The 13,532-nt window shown below is 32.6% G+C and overlaps 1 protein-coding gene across 1 annotated transcript in view; it reads left to right on the forward strand.

Moving 5' to 3' along the window:
* Positions 1-13,524, forward strand: part of LOC111054924 (coiled-coil domain-containing protein 66) — a 29,732-nt gene extending 16,208 nt beyond the window's left edge. Inside the window, exons 8-12 of the mRNA XM_039429611.1 lie at positions 1,162-1,362; positions 1,570-1,670; positions 6,282-6,389; positions 9,692-9,850; positions 13,386-13,524. Of these exons, the coding sequence (XP_039285545.1) occupies positions 1,162-1,362; positions 1,570-1,670; positions 6,282-6,389; positions 9,692-9,828 (547 nt within the window). The 3' untranslated portion in view covers positions 9,829-9,850; positions 13,386-13,524. The remainder of the gene's footprint in view (positions 1-1,161; positions 1,363-1,569; positions 1,671-6,281; positions 6,390-9,691; positions 9,851-13,385) is intronic.
* The last annotated feature ends 8 nt before the right edge of the window (positions 13,525-13,532 follow it).

The following is a 13,532-nucleotide window of genomic DNA, read 5'->3' on the forward strand; positions in this document are numbered from 1 at the left end:
GAGAACAACGTTACCGATCCTCTGTCTTATCAATGCCTTCTATAGACGATAGATGGTACAGCTTTATTGATGTAATATTAACTGTCCATTCTCGTTTGAAATAATCTATTAGCAAAAATCATATTTTTCAATGATTTCATAATGAATTTTCATAATTAGGATGAAATAAAAATTACTAAGTGTTTAATTTATGAAATAAGAGAGTGGGTAAGTAGGAAAGTTTACTTCGGACTTGAGATTTCAGAAGATTAATTGACTTTTTGTTCTAGTGCTTACATTTTTATATTGTACATACATTTATATTGCATATTGTTTCTTCTAGTACTAATTAAATTGTCTTAGACATCCATCCTAATTACCTTTAACATTTTTGAACTCTCTTCCAGAGCTCAAGCATTAGCTTTTCTGGGAGAGCCCATTATTTCAATATTAAAATAAAAGAAAACATTCGTTGAATATGTTTTTAAATTAGTTATAACATTATAAGAATGTTTTTGTTTCACTTGTTTGTAAAAAAAAGAATGGCAATAAATTGATTTGATTTGATATTTGATAAATATTTTTTCAATTAATTATCAATTCTACATTGTTAAAAGACGATCTGGCAACAAAGCAAAGCGAGAAAGAGATAGCGCTGTCCGCTTTGTTGAATGATAGACAAGGATAGCAATAACTTGCTAATCAAACACTGCCATAATAATGTGGACCTCTCTATAGTATATGTATTGAAGATAATATCTTTTGTAATAAAGATAGGTTCAATACAGGAGAGTTGTTCCACTCATACAATACCAGATATAGACAAAACCTCAGAGACGACATTCATCGAACTGGTATGTATGAGAGGGGGGTAAAGAGTGCAGGAATTCAGCTTTATAATTCATTGCCAAACACGCATAAAATCTCTTACAGGTGAAAAGTTCAGAATTAAGGTGAGGGAGGAGTTGTTGCAGGTTTGTCCTTATTCCAGTGAGGAATTCTTTTTGCATTATAGAATGCAAAGATTGTCGACTTAGATTATAATTGACAAATCCTTATACCCCTTTCATAGGCGGTCAGTGGGATGAAAAAAATGAAATGAAATGAAATTGACTTGGAAACTACCGAACTTAAGCTATGAAAGCTAATTTTGATTGTAATTGCACCAATTTGTGATTACAGATGCGAACGCAACAACAAGCTTCCACTGCGTTACAGTAGGAGCCAGCAACCGCCACGCCTGGAGGACCGCCCCAAGTGGGGCGTCAACAGACCCGAGATGCAGTACATCAAGCAGAGTGACCGCGATCCTTATAGGTTCCGGCGAATCGTCAACAACAGCAGAGTCACTCGGGGTCGCAATACTAGCCAGGAGACAAGCAGGTCTGTAGGCCTATTCCAATTCCAATCATTCTAGCTCTATAATAACTAGTAGTATCATTAATTAATAAATTTATTTATTCATTCATTTATTTATTTATCCATTCATTCATTCTTTCATTAATTTATTTATGTATTTACAAAAACTGATAACTTACTGGAAGAAATAATAGATTGGATTAATTCTGAGATGATTGTGATCATTTTCAGGTCCCCTTCTCCAGGAAAACACTCAGTTTTCAATAGCAGCCACCACTCGGAAACAACTCTCAATAATAAGAGCATCACATCCAACAGCCCTTCTATAACAGGTAACTTATAACTGATAATAATATATTGTTCTTTGAGCAATGTCACTAGCAATCAATAACCTATTCTCAGGATCTATTTCTCAGGACTCATTTGTCTTTGATGCCTCATCCATTATAGAAACATAACCCATTTTTTGGTCATTTTATTCATTATTAAAATTTGGAAATAAAATAGTTTTGGGCCAAGCCTGCTGTTCCTCCCTTATCCTATTAATATGATTCGTGATTGTATCCATGAATAATGAATTTATTATTTGGATTTCAGGTCCCAGATCAAACGTGCTGAATAACAAACTCATGATTCTCTCTGAAGTAATTTGGGGTGTCGGTCTCATAAGATGTCAAAATCTCTATGTATAAAAATGAATGTCTGTTTGTGTGTTAGTTTGTTTGTTAGTTTGTTTGTTCCCTATAGACTCGTAACTATTGACAGAACGGCATGAAAATATGGGGATATGTTGTGCGAAATTTGAGGAGGTTCTGACCAGAAATTTTAATAGGGGGGCTAATAGTAATTGTCAAAACCACAAACTTTATTAAAAGTAAAAGACAGAGTTATATTAATGTTAGTTAGTACTGTATATATCATCTTTTCTTCCTTTAATGTAAAAATCACACAAATATTGTATCTATGTAGCCCACCCAGTATGAATAAAATTTTAATGATCTCATGTCAACTTTATTATGCTTTTCAATTTATCCTATCAATTTTCAAATTTGTAAATTCCATTTTCAAAACTAAACATTCTATAGATAAACCTAGGAATTATTAAAAGGAAACTTTCAATACAGTATCATATGGATATAACAAGGAATCTAGAATACAGAATTATTTGTTCTATATTTTCTGAATATAGCAAGAATCTGTCAATTCGTCCAATTTATTTTTTCAATTTTTTACTATTTATTTGAGAGTAGAATAGTTTTGTTACAGTCTCTTGTTCAATCATAATCATATTCATAATTAATTGTATTTATGTATGTATTGTGTCAACAAATAAATAATGAATAGTCTAATAATTAAATAGTCTACAGGTATATATAATGAATAAATAGTCTAATAATTAAATCAATAAGTAGAGAGTGCATGATAAGGCCTTCACTTGTTTCAGATTTTCTTGAATTTGTTCTAGATTTTCTTGAATATAGCCAAGAATCTGTCAATTCGTCCAATTTATTTTTTCAATTTTTTACAATTTATTTGGTAGTTGAATAGTTTTGGGCCAAGCCTGCTGTTCCTCCCTTATCATATTAATATGATTCGTGATTGTATCCATGAATTAATGAATTTATTATTTGGATTTCAGTCTCCCAGATCAAACGTGCTTGAATAACAAACTCATGATTCTCTCTGAAGTAATTTGGGGTGTCTGGTCTCATAAGATGTCAAAATCTCTATGTATAAAAATGAATGTCTGTTTGTGTGTTAGTTTGTTTGTTAGTTTGTTTGTTCCCTATAGACTCGTAAACTACTTGACAGAACGGCATGAAACTATGGGGATATGTTGTGCGAATATTGAGGATGGTTTCTGACCAGAAATTTTAATAGGGGGGCTAATAGTAATTGTCAAAACCACAAACTTTATTAAAAGTAAAAGACAGAGTTATATTAATGTTAGTTAGTACTGTTATATTATCATCTTTTCTTCCCTTTAATGTAAAAATCACACAATATTGTATCTATGTAGCCCACCCAGTATGAATAAATTTTAATGATCTCATGTCAACTTTATTATGCTTTTCAATTTATTCCTATCAATTTTCAAATTTGTAAATTCATTTTCAAAACTAAACATTCTATAGATAAACTAGGAATTATTAAAAGGAAACTTTCAATACAGTATCATATGGATATAACCAAGGAATCTAGAATACAGAATTATTTGTTCTATATTTTCTTGAATATAGCAAGAATCTGTCAATTCGTCCAATTTATTTTTTCAATTTTTTACTATTTATTTGAGAGTAGAATAGTTTTGTTCCAAGTCTCTTGTTCAATCATAATCATATTCATAATTAATTATTTATGATCTGTAATTGTGTCAACAAATAAATAATGAATAGTCTAATAATTAAATAGTCTACAGGTATATATAATGAATAAATAGTCTAATAATTAAATCAATAAGTAGAGAGTGCATGATAAGGCCTTCACTTGTTTCAGATTTTCTTGAATTTGTTCTAGATTTTCTTGAATATAGCCAAGAATCTGTCAATTCGTCCAATTTATTTTTTCAATTTTTTACAATTTATTTGGTAGTTGAATAGTTTTGGGCCAAGACTGTTGTCTAATCCCAATAATATTAATAATTATTTATGATCTGTAATTATGTCGACAAATAAATAATAAATAGTCTATAAATAAATAGTCTAATAATTAAATCAATAAGTAGACAGTGCATGATAAGATCTACACTCACTTTCTCCACCAACACAGTAATAATCAGTTCACAAATTTAGTAGTGTAGGTCATATCAGAGAAGAATTAAATTTAAAAATATAAGCTGATTCCTTACATTTCTTTTCCCTTAAAGCAATCATTTTCTGACAAGAAGCAGGTAAGCCATGTTGTTCAAAGCGAGTAGGCCTTCAATAATAACTACCTACACTCAGAAAGTATAGAATGTATACTCTGTTTTTTTTTAAGTTAGGGCTACTCTTGAATATAAATAAAAATATAAATCTAAGTACACTTTACATGTAGGCCTACATGTTGTAATTATTTTAAAAAAAGTACTTAGATTTCTATTTTTATTTATAATGTAGGCTACATACAGTCTCTATGATAAGTATATATTCTATACTCTCTGTCCACACTCACAACTCGAAAAGCTTACGGTACCCTTAAAATTTGAATTTTATTCGTAGTTGACAAATTTGACAGAATCACCGCAGTAAGATTATCTTCTCCATCACTTTTAATACAGTTACTCTAAACCTTTTCCAATTGTATTTGAGAAAGTATCAAGTTAATTTGAGAAAGTAACAATTGTATTTGAGAATAGTCACTTTTAATTGAGAGAATGTCAGATGTAGATCTATACGACTAGTAAATTGTATTTGGGAAGTCATCGCATGAAATTGAGAATAGTGAATTGTATTTGAGAAATCGTCAAATGTGAATGAGAAGATATCACTTAAAAATGAGAAAATTTTCCAATTGACATGTCGTGACTCTTCTGTAGCCTACAGTACAGTACAGGTTTAATTTGAGCAGGAAAGGATACTGTACTATGTACAGAGTATTCCAATCACTACCATAGGCTTTGCACAGGGGCAAATAAAATAATATTTTCCTACAGTTACGTTGAAAAGTGGCCATTGCTGCACTGATTACAGAACGCAAAGAATCACTTTTCCGCTCTAGTGCAGGAAAAATTTTTCTGCACTCCAGATTTGCAAAATGGCAACGCAAAATACTTAGTAGGTTATATGGAGCAACAGTGCAGCAAAATCAAAATGAAGTTGGTAACAGTGACTGCTGTGGCTGCTATAGTGAGCAGAGGTGCAACCAAGAGTGTTATATATTATAACCAAGAACAACATTTTTATTCAATTTGACAATAAATTAAGGTTTTTATCAATAATAAAATTACACAGAAAAACATTTGTTGGATTTCAGGGAATTTTACCCATAATTACCCACTTTTCATATTCAATGGTAACTGTAGGAAAAATTTAATGTGAAATACGTGCGCAAAGTTCGTTTGCTGCACTCAAGAAGCCATTCCGCCCTCGCCTACGGCTCGGGCGTATACGTTTCTTTCGGTGCAGCAAACTGTCACTTTGCGCACTAGTTGCACAAATAACTATTTTCAAAAACTAAACGTTCTATTGGAATATGAAATATACTATTTTATATGAGTACTGTTATAAAAAATATAAGTAGTGGAAGTACTGGTTTTAAAAAATCATTTCCCAATTGCAACTGACAACTTCTCGATTTCAAATCGTTTGTTCTGAAATTGAAATGATACTTTCTCAAATAAAATTCACTGTTCTCAATACAAGTGATGACTTCTTAAATAGGCTACAATGACTATGCTCATTTACATCTGACGTTTTCTCAAATACAAATGACTATTCTCTATTACAAAAAATTCATACTTTCTAAAAAACAGTTGGAAAAGGTGTAGTTGACATTCACACTACAAAAAAAGTTTTCTTTGGCATTAATTTGTTCTAGGAATGTGAATACAGCTGGATTTCCACACAGCAGTGAACAGTGAAAATATAATTCACATGGGTTTTAATGGGATTATTCATACAAGCTCGGCCGGGCTGAATGGGAATAGTCCAATTTAGAAAATTAGAAAATTTTGTTAAGTGAACAACTACAAGACACAACCTATTTCGGACTATGTTTAACCTTATCTAAATTTGGGAGAGGAATAGCACAAGGTTAGGTACCTTATTTTTTCTCTCCCTATCATTTTCGATGATGTACTTACTGTATGAATCAATCAATAAATTGAATTATATTTTTACTGTTGTCTGCTAATCCAGCTCAACTTAGCATTGTTGGTACTGAATTATTGAAGACGAGGCTACTTTTTTTGAACAGATAATAGAACTTTAGATAATTTTGAGATGTTCTTTATTGATTGACAGGTATATCAGTGAGTCGAGGTACCACAACACCCCGTTTGCAAGTGATCCAGAAAGTTGGTAGCATAAGAAAGTCATCAGCTGGAAGGCCTAGATACATTTCTGTGAAAGGTAAGCTCTATAATATAAATGTAATTGAGGATAATATCATAGAGAAACAATAGCATAAGTAGATATCCCATGGTATAGGGAATTTATGTCCCAACTTTTACTGTTATCTCAAGCCGATTACTGTCGATTATTGTCAATTTTTACTGTTTTTTTTTTGGGTGAGATTGCTGTATGAACGGCACAACTTGAGAGACTATCAGCGTCACACAGCTGCACGGGAAAGAACTACGTGAACTATTGGCTTGGGATAACAGTAAAAGTTGCGAAATAAACGCCCTATACCATGGGATATCTATTTATGCTATCGTTTCTCTATGATAATATTCTTTGCTATATACGTTCCTGTCGATTTGGCTTCCTCCATGTATTCTTTGAAGTCCATTTCATGTTTTCACTGTTTAAAGCTATGCTGTTCAATAACAGAGGCCTAGTGTAGTTACTAAGAATTTGAGAGTTTGTTGATAAACATACTTAACTGTAGTAAAACACAGTTTAAGGATATAATACTTTACCCTGTAAAATGTAAACCTGTAAACTCAACTCTTGGAATAATTTGAATTTAGATTACAACCTGACAATGCAAAGTTTCTTGGTATAACAGTTTAAAGCAATTTAATTCAAATTCAATTCAATTTTATTAAGCCAAAACACATACAACTGGCCATGTCAACAGGTATTGAAAAATACATGAAATAAATACATAAATTATAACATTCTTCTACACTTTACATACAAAAAGTAACTGTAATTTTACAGTTGAACAAATCATAACACCCTATAATCTAAAAACTCTTCAAAACTATAATATGCCTTGTCAACCAGAAATGCATACAAATCTCTCTTAAAATTAGGCCTACTTGATTTTGACAAATTGGCAGCTTGCTGAAAAGTTGCAAGCCATAAACAATCGGACTCTTATCTGAAAATTTTAACCTATGATGTTCAATGAATGGATTTCTACCACCACGTGTAAAATATTTACTGTATGAACATCTGAATTATGTTTTAATGTACCAATTCTATCTGCAGTGAAAAGTAGGACGCGATAGATATAAATGGATGGTAGGGTGAGCAGCCTAAGATCTCTAAAAGTGCTTCTGCATGGATGATTATTTTCTAAATTTGAAATTGGACTTACACATCAAAATATTATGTGGCAAACTGTCGAGGGGAATTTTTATGTTAAATAGATTGAAGTTCATTGTTGATGAGAGTGTTTTAATTTCAGAGTATTTTGCATATTTCCATTCTCATTTGTATTATGGTGTGGTTGCCTGGGGTAATGATGCGAATGTAAAAAAATTATTTGTTACACTAGTAGTTCTGTGAACAGTAGACCTCACGCAGTATTCTCATCCACAAGTACCTGATCGGAACTATATACCTTATGGAAATACAGCAATAGACTGGCTTCTCCACACATCTGTGTAATCACTTGTCAGCTGATTTATGATGAATAATTCTATAGTTTGATTTTTACTCTAATATTGGCGTATAAAGGAGGCTCCCTTTTCCTTTCATATTATCCTTGAAATGCTAAATTTCCAAAAACCTTGTATATACGTCGACGCGCAATTAAAAAAGGAACATTCCTGTCAAATTTCATGAAAATCTATTACCGCGTTTCGCCGTAAATGCGCAACATATAAACATTAAGAGAAATGCCAAACCGTCGACTTGAATCTTAGACCTCACTTCGCTCGGTCAAAAAACGGACAGTAAGAGTCATTGCTAATGTGAATAGTCGTTTTCATTGTGTAGATTTGTTCAAGGAATTCAAAATTCTGACTGTACCAGCTATTTACATTCTTGAGTGTCTTATAAATATGTAAGAGCTAATTTAGCAAATGATTCTGTAAATAGCAACGTTCACAACCTACACTAGAAATTCTGAATTTCTTAGAGTGAACCAGTCAAATTATGCAAATACATTGAACTGTTTCAAGGAGTTTGGTATGAGAGCTTATAATAAGCTTAATTCCTGAACATTTAAGGGAGCTAGATGTGGGTAATTTTAAGAGAGCCATAAAAACTAGTTTCATTCAAATATGTCCATACTTATAATAAGCTTGATTCCTGAACATTTAAGGGAGCTAGATGTGGGTAATTTTAAGAGAGCCATAAAAACTAGTTTCATTCAAATATGTCCATATACTTATAATAAGCTTGATTCCTGAACATTTAAGGGAGCTAGATGTGGGTAATTTTAGAGAGCCATAAAAACTAGTTTCATTCAATATGTCCATACTTATAATAAGCTTGATTCCTGAACATTTAAGGGAGCTAGATGTGGGTATTTTAAGAGAGCCATAAAAACTAGTTTCATTCAAATATGTCCTATACTTATAATAAGCTTGATTCCGAACATTAAGGGAGCTAGATGTGGGTAATTTTAAGAGAGCCATAAAAATAGTTTCATTCAAATATGTCCATTATACTTATAATAAGCTGATCCTGAACATTTAAGGAGCTAGATGTGGGTAATTTTAGAGAGCCATAAAAACTAGTTTCATTCAAATATGTCCATACAGGAGAGAGGAGTTTCTAATTTGAGGGTATATTTTGTGCTGTTTGTATGCTTGTGTTTTGAATTTGTATTTCTCTGTATTTATCATGTTTATTTTATGACGATGTACAAATGTTTTCCGCAATGAGGAAATCTTGAATCTTGAATGAGAAATATAAGGAATTCTTGATTCAACCCCCGTCTCGATGAAAAAAAAATCATTCCAAGAATCTTGCTACACTATGTAATAACTTATACTATTATTAAAAACAATATAACAACATGAAGTACGGTATCCTTTTATTCAAAGCATTTCATAAACAACTAGTTTCGACCTTCTATTCTTTATTGATTTATACAATAAGTACATCATCAAAATAATAGGGACAGAAAAAATAAGGTAACCTTGTGCTATTCCTCTCCCAAATTTAGATAAGGTTACACATAGTCCGAAATAGGTTGTCTTGTAGTTGTTCACTTCACTAAATTTTCACAAGTAGATTTTTAAATTTATATGCTTCAAAACCAAACCTAAAAGGAATATTTCACATTATTATCAGTAAAATAGGAAATATTCACATATTAGAGTAGGAAATTTTCTTGAACGTACATATTTTCCTTAATTCCAGGAGCTGTAATGCATAGTAATCATCTGCGGCAGAGAATGTTGAGCAGGTTTTATGTTTTCAAAACCAAACATAAAAGACATATTTCACATTATTATCAGTAAAATAGGAAACATCACATATTAGAGTAAGCAATTTTCTTGAACATACATATTTTTCCTTAATTCCAGGAGCTGTAATGCATAGTAATCATCTGCGACAGAGAATGTTGAACAGGGTCCAACTGCAGCAGCCGAAAATGAATTTGGAAGAAAATGTTGTCAATCATGAAAAAAACGGAGATCGTCTCAGTGAGAGACGTTCTTAATCAGCTCACCTCGTTACGCCAGGTAAATGAGTTAGTTTTTTAATTGTAGCAAAAACTCTATTTCATGAACAGAGTGGACAGGTTCTTGAATAATTAGAATCACAGATCAACTATAGTGAGGTCCATGTTATAATGGCAGTGGATAAATATAGAAGAATAGCGATGCCGATTCTCTGCATTAAATTATTATATTTCTACACTGTCATAAACATAATTGGCAGGCATCCTTGTAGACCTAGGAAAGGATAGTACCACCGGCTTTGTCAAATGATAGACAAGGATAGCAAAACCAAAGTTGATCAAATACTGTCATTATAACGTGAACCTCACTATAGTTGATCTGTGAACAGTAGACCTCGTGCAGTTATAAACCACAGCCTCCTCTAAAACTGCGTTTACACCAAAATTATTAACAAAATGTTTATTTTTCCGTCCTTATAGATTCTATTAGATTGAACATAACTTATCATACACATGAGATGTGTTTATCAAGTTCCGTTCAATCTAATAGAATCTATATGGACGGAAAATAAACATTTTGTTAATAACTTGGTGTAAACGCAGCTTTATAATGTCCATCAGAGTAAATCGTGTCTGTATGTCGTGTCGGCGAGATATCGCTGTGAAAACGGCGAACGGCTGTTGGGGTTGGTGTAACAAAAAATGCTAACATCAGAAGCTAATCTCCTTCAAGACATATTGGCAACAGGCACTAACTCCGTAAACAAAGCCATAGTGCATTCTGGTGACGTCAGCACAGGTAGGGCTGCTCACCACTTCCTACACCAAAAAGCACCAACTCACATTTTTGTTGATTTCAGCTGATCGGTAACTTATAAGTTTTTATTATCTTTTTATCTTTAATCTTTTAGCTTTTTATTAGTGTAGGAGCTGGTGAGTGGCCCTACCTGTGCTGACGTCACCAGAATGCACTATAGCTTTGTTTACGGAGGTATTGCAACAGGTCAGCCCGAGTTGAAAGCAGAGAAAGGTCAAGAGAAAATTAATAGGCCTACTATGTTTACTTTCAGTTATTAATTGCATGCGTCATTGCATGCCACGGTATATAGAAGAAGATATTTCCTCTAAATACCGTGATTGCATGCAATGGATAGTCCACACGACAGCTGGTTTTTTACTAAGTTACATTGAGATACTAGCCGTCAGGCTCGCTTCGCTCGCCATATCCGTCTAGCCAGGTGGCTCCGCCCCCTGGACCCCCGACTGGATCGTCCAAGAATAAGATCAGCAGGCTCGCTTCGCTCGCCTGAATTTTTCATTAGCCATTTTTATCATATGTTAGGACAATCCGGTCGGGGGTCCAGACTAAACGGATATGGCGAGCGAAGCGAGCCTGACGTCTAGTAATATAATATTCCCAGGATTGAAGTAGCAGTGCCCAATCAATTTTCCGCGATAAATGCATTTAAATCTTCAACTTGGTGCCAACCTAACAAAGTCAACTCAACTTAATGCCAACCTGACAAAATTATTAATTCAGTGCCAGTTAACAACTGTTTCGAAAAGAAACTCTATCTAGATTATAGTTCTATAGTAACATATGATAATATGGAAATTTCAATTATAATTAAGAGATAGGAGAAGAAGAAATACATGCTAAAAGACGAACTTTGAACCCTTAAAAACAACCTTAGAGTTAAAATATTGCAAAAATATTTCTTAGTGCGCCTCTAAAGGGCCAACTGAACATACCTACCAAATTTGAACGTTTTTGGTCCGGTAGATTTTTAGTTCTGCGAGTGAGTGAGTGAGTGAGTGAGTGAGTCAGTCAGTCAGTCAGTCAGTGAGTGAGTGACATTTCGCTTTTATATAAATTAATTAATTGTATGCTTAGACCAGATATAGAATACCTGCTCTAAGATTGCATGCAATGCAATTAATAATCCACTCAACAGCTGATTTATGATGAATAATTCTATAGTATGATTTTTACGGTAATATTGGCGTTCGAAGGAGACTCCTTTTCCTTTTGTATTTTACACCAAACCGCTAAAGATAAGATAACGTCCAACAATGCAAGATGGTTTTTAATTACTGGGTTTGGAAATTGTTATCAGAAACATTTTGCAGTTCATTGATAAATAAGAATGCAAAATTTCAAAAAAAAAACCTTAAATATACGTCCACGCGAAATTCAGAAAGGAACATACCTGTCAAATTTCATGAAAATCTATTGCTGCGTTTCGTCGTAAATGCAGAACATAAAAAATATAAACATAGAAAAATGCAAAATCTTTTGCCGCGTTTCGCCGTAAATGCGGAACATAAGCATACAAACATATTATAAACATAGAGAAAAATGCAAAACCGTCGACTTGAATCATAGACCTCACTTCGCTCGGTCAGTTAAAACAGTTCTTCCTGATTTGAAAACATAAGAATGGATCTCAATGTTTGCAGAAGACAATACTTTTACATAGTGTAATGTAATTGATAAATTAGTGGTTGAACTAATTTTATTTATGATGTAATTTAAAATTTGTAACAAAATAATTAATATTGATTGTATTCAACAAGAATTACAGGTCCTAACTCTCTAGGAGGTGGATACAGAAATTAATAAAAGATAATGCTGTTATATTATAATTGATAAATAAGATGTACTGATCAAATTAATGAGGGGTTAAATATCGCTTGGCTAACGAGAGGTTAAATTTGGATCTTACTCTTATCTCATGAGAAAGGTTTTAATTGTAAAATAATAAAATGTAGAATGAATAATATAATTTTTATTGATAATTTAAAAAGAGAATTATTTTCAAAAGATAAAATATGATTTCAAATATTATTGACAAGATAATACCTCAGATAAAAATAATATAATTAATTTGCACTCACTCTACCCAAATGGGAGACCCTCTCAGTAGGAGAAGTCGGGCTGGTTGATCTGCTGTAGATGTTTCCAGGTCCCCGTCCTTACCACCGACTGCCTAGAGCTCTCATTTTTTCATAATTTTACTTGTCATGAATTTTCACCGTCGTCAGCAATTCATCTTTCATTGTGAAAATTCATGGCAAATAATAAAAATTGGTAGTTCTATTACAATAGCAAATAAATTCATTAACAACATTCCAGATTACTCATTGAATATCAATGGTAGATCCGATAAATTGTTCTAAAGAAGATCTATTGAATGGATAATAACCACTAGAATAGAGGATAAAATTTTGATTAAATCATATTATCTTCTCTATCAAGGTATTTTGCTGGCACTCTTACATCTCTTTCTTTTCTTTCTCTTTCCCTTTCTCCTTCTTCTCACTTCTTCATCTCTTTCATTTAATATTATGATATTGAATTTCTTATTATTTTTGTGTTAATGTAATGTTGGCAAACTCTCACCTGCGCACAGGATTTTCCTTGCAGGTGATTAGTTTCTTGTATTTTTGCTGTTCAAGTGAAATTTTTGAATGTATTGGTTTTGGAAGAAACAATAAAGTTTTTGATTTGAAAAAAAAATTTGTTGAGCAATCATTTTTGTAACTTTTCAAAATATATAAATTACCCATTTTCTTGATTTGTTAATTTTTTTCAGGGTCTATCCCAAAAACAACACGAGTGGGATATATCGAGGTGTCAGACCCCTTACTCCGAGGTGTCTTCAAGATCTTAGAATTTCATAGTGATGCCGATATCACAAACGGAATCCAACTGCCTTAACGACATTCAATTCACGAGAATA

This window comes from Nilaparvata lugens, chromosome 5 (assembly GCF_014356525.2).
Source record: "Nilaparvata lugens isolate BPH chromosome 5, ASM1435652v1, whole genome shotgun sequence".
In the NCBI taxonomy this organism is placed as follows: domain Eukaryota; kingdom Metazoa; phylum Arthropoda; class Insecta; order Hemiptera; family Delphacidae; genus Nilaparvata; species Nilaparvata lugens.